Source organism: Tupaia chinensis, unplaced genomic scaffold (assembly GCF_000334495.1).
Source record: "Tupaia chinensis unplaced genomic scaffold, TupChi_1.0 Scaffold000067_1, whole genome shotgun sequence".
NCBI lineage: Eukaryota > Metazoa > Chordata > Mammalia > Scandentia > Tupaiidae > Tupaia > Tupaia belangeri.
Genome location: NW_006159526.1, coordinates 1,112,544 through 1,116,399, shown reverse-complemented (window position 1 = coordinate 1,116,399; position 3,856 = coordinate 1,112,544). Strand labels below are relative to the sequence as shown.

General features: G+C 52.0%; 1 protein-coding gene across 1 annotated transcript in view; it reads right to left on the bottom strand.

Annotated features, from left to right (window-relative positions):
* MEGF8 (multiple EGF like domains 8) overlaps positions 1 to 3,856 on the bottom strand; it is a 61,368-nt gene that overhangs the window by 41,071 nt on the left and 16,441 nt on the right. Inside the window, 1 exon segment of the mRNA XM_014582538.2 lies at positions 308 to 462. Coding sequence (XP_014438024.1) covers positions 308 to 462 — 155 coding nt within the window.

Below are 3,856 nucleotides of genomic sequence, written 5' to 3'. Positions count from 1 at the left end.
AGGGAAAGGGGGCGACGAGGCCACTCAGACCGGGGCCTCTGCTCCTCACACTTTGCATATCCCAGGCACCTTGAGGACCACCATCCTCCACCCCAAGGGTCCCCTTCCCTACTGCCCTCAGCCCCAGGAACCTTCTCTCCCCTCGTCTCCCAGCCCACAGACCTCCATCCCCCCTGTCCTGGCCCTGGGACACTCCTGCTTCCAGGGATCTTCCCCCCACCCTGACTTTCCCTGTGGAAAAGCCATGCCTGTGGGAGTCAAGCTACCCCCTCCCCAGCCACCCTCACCCTGTCGCGCCCGTGCTCACATCCGGGGCAGGTGCCTGGAACACGAACGGGGGCACCTTGTAGGCCATCAGGTCCCCCCGGGGCCGGCCGCTGTACCCCCCAGCCACCAACAGGACACTGCCACCAAGCACAGCCGCCACATGTGAGTACCGACCACTAGGGGGCGCTGCTCGGCCTAGGAGAATACAGAACCCCAAGAGCATTACATCTCCCGTTCTCCCACCAGCTCCACCACCTGCCCAGAACACACTCCCACCTGCCTGGTCCTGCACTAGTATAATTCTCCCACCTCTCAGATCCCACACTCCTGCCCAAGTCATCTTCCAGACAGCGTGATCTTTGCGGTCAGAAAGACTTGAGTTCAGGCCAGTCCCAAGGCCTGGTGGTTGAAGAAGTAGGATTCCAGGTGACGACCATGAGGTTCAACTACCAGACAAGGCCGACTGAAAAGCACGCTGGGCATGCATGCATATGTACCCCAATCCCCAACAGGATATAGAAATAGGAGAGGAGAAACTGGCATGACCATGCTCCACTGGAGGGGTGCAATCTCCCTCTCTGTCTCTCCATCTCTTTGGCAAGTGCACATGCTCTTTGGCAAAACTTTTTTTTAATTTATGGGATGTTTTGGGGGGTTTTTTGAGAGGTTTTCACTATAGGGCACATGCGCTCGCCAGACAGAGAGAGACATAGAGACAGAAAGCGAGAAATCACCCCCCAGGGGGGATGGTCACGCCGCAATCCCTTCTCCTCCATTCTCCTCTCGGGATCTTGGGCATGCACACACACGCGCCCGGTGTGAGTTTTAAGCCACCGGGTCCGGGATGCGAACCGCAGTCGACTACGTGGGAGTCCAGCAACATAGCCATTACGCAAACTGCTGGTTCCCTTTATGTATTGTTTTAAAGAATTATTTTATTTAACTTTATTTATTTTATTTATTTATTTATTTCAATTGACCAGAGTGAGACAGAGAAAGCAAGCCTTCAGTTTCAGGACTTGAACCACAGTTGGCCATGTGGGAGTCCAGCACCCTTTATCACCACACCACTTGCCGACCTGACAAGTTTTTTTTAAAAAATGAAAGACTTGGGTTCAGGACCATCAGTTGGCATAATGGCTATATGTTGCTAGACTCCCATATAGTCGACCACAGATCGAGTCCCGGACCCGGTGGCTTAAACTCATGCCAGGTGCATGTGCGTGTGTGCCCAAGATCCCGAGAGGATAATGGAGGAGAAGGGACTGTGGCGTGGACATTCCCCCTGGGGGGTGATTTCTTGCTTTCTGTCTCTCTGTCTCTCTCTGTCTTTCTGGCAAGGGCATGTGCCCTTTAGCAAAAACCTCACAAAAAAAAAAACAGACAGACAGACTTGGGTTCAAATCCTGGGTTTACCATTTGTGTTCAAATTCTGAATCAACTACTGACTAGCTGTGTGACCTTGCATGGGAGACTCAACTTCTTTGAGTCCTGGTTTCTTCCTCTATAAATAGAACCACTAGAAATGAGGCCTTAGCCCAGACCCATCAATCTCAGTGACTAGTTCACGGATAGGTACAGGCCCCAGATCTTAAAATTCTTTGCAAAAAAGTAACTCCTCCCTCTGGACATGTCGAGGGGTAGGATATAATCCAAGAGCTGCTGGTGACCACCTAGAAAAGGAGAACCTACTAGACACTGAAGTGAACCCAGATAACTGGACAGAGAAATGGCTAATACCATCATGTGAGCACCTGGATACAGCCCAGCCTGAAGCCAGCCCCTGTAGTTTTCATTCAAGTGAGTCAAGAAATTCTGCTTTTTGTTTAAGCCAGTTGGATTGAGTTTCTATCACTTAAAGCCATGGGCTAGGGACAGCTCCATGATGGAGTGCCCAGGAGAAGCCAGACCCCACATGGTGACACAGTTGGGATCTTCAGGCCAGTCAGCATGAGAAATGCCAGGCACACATGCAAGTGCCCAGGATGGGGAAGTCTGGAGGACTGGAGAAAGGGGACTAGAGTGTGACCAGACCGTCCCTGTATAGGGTGCTCCTCCTTCCTTTTTCCTGTGTGAGTGTGTGTGAGTGTGTGTGTGTGTGCGTGTATGTGTGTGTACACACATTCAATCATGAATCAAAAAGAGAGTCCAAGGGAGACGGGTGTCAGTGAAGGTAAAGTTCTCACGACTGACCCATGTGCTCTGTGAACACAGGGACTCAGGCCAAGGGACACCAAGGGCAAAGGAGGAAGAGGCCTCCAGGAGCCTCATACTCTGGCCCTCCCAGGGAAGGAGCCTTCAGAAAGGACAGGGACAGGCTAAGGAGCCATGGAACGGGGGCCTTGAACACCAGACCTGGGCTTTGTTCCTGACGGTCACTCGGGGTTCCTCAGGGGCCCTTCCTCCTTCCCACCCCGTATGAATATTCCTCCTATGCCTGTCCTCTGTCTTCTCTTCTTTTCAGGAAGGACAGGAGAGGGGAAGAGCCCCTGGGAAGTCCACAGCCCCTTGAAATGAGGAGCCCAGTCTGTGTGCCCAGGGGTCTTCCAAGGATGGGGCCTGAGGCTTTCTTCCCATTCTCATGGCAGTCTCTGATCCAATATGCTGGAACAATTTCTCCACTCCCCTTTGCTGCTGAGCCTTCTGGCTTGGTGGCAGGACCTTGCTGCTGTTAGAGAAAGCACTGGACCACTTGGTGGTATGGTGGTTAGGGCAGCTGGATCCCACACAACTGACTGTGCAGTCGAGACCCAGACCAGGCAGTTTGAGGAACACGCTGGGTACATGTGCATGCACGCCCAAGGTCCTAAGAGAAGAATGGAAGAATCGCTTTTCGGCCTTTTGGCTAAGACCAAGTGTAGAAGAATGAAAGAGACAGGACTGAGGCATGGCCATCCCCCTGGGGGTGCGCTCTCGCTCTCGCTCTCGCTCTCGCTCTCGCTCTCTCTCCAGGGAGTGCACCCACCCTATAGTAAATTATAATAAAAATAATGCATCAAGAGTACACGCCCTCTGGGGCCGGTAGTGGTGGTTAAGGGCTCTTGACTCCCACATGGCCAACTGCAGTTCGAATCCCAGACCTGGCGGCTTGCTTTCTCACTTTCCCTTTCTCTCTCTCTTGCTCTGTCCCTCTCTGGTCAAATTAAAATAAATAAAGTTAAATAAAATAATTCTTTAAAACAAAGAGTGCACACCCCCAAGACCCTGATAAGCTGGAGGGCCACAGGGACGTTGTAGTGATGAGATCCTGTTGAGGGCCTTTCTCTCTCTCACAAATAAAAATAAAAGAATTTTTTTCTTGGAGAGGTTCTTGCTATAGGGCACATGCACTTGCCAGAAAGACAGAGAGAGACACAGAGACATAAAACGAGAAGTCACCCCCCAAGGGGATGGCCACACTGCAATCCCTTCTTCTCAATTCTCCTCTCAGGATCTTGGGCACACACACACACACATGCACCTGGTGTAAGTTTAAGCCACTGGGTCCGGGACCCGAACCATGGACGGCCATGTGGGAGTCTAGTGCCCCCAATCCCCATGCCACCTGCCAGCCCCTCTTTATTTATTTTTAATTTGTCCAGAGTGGGAC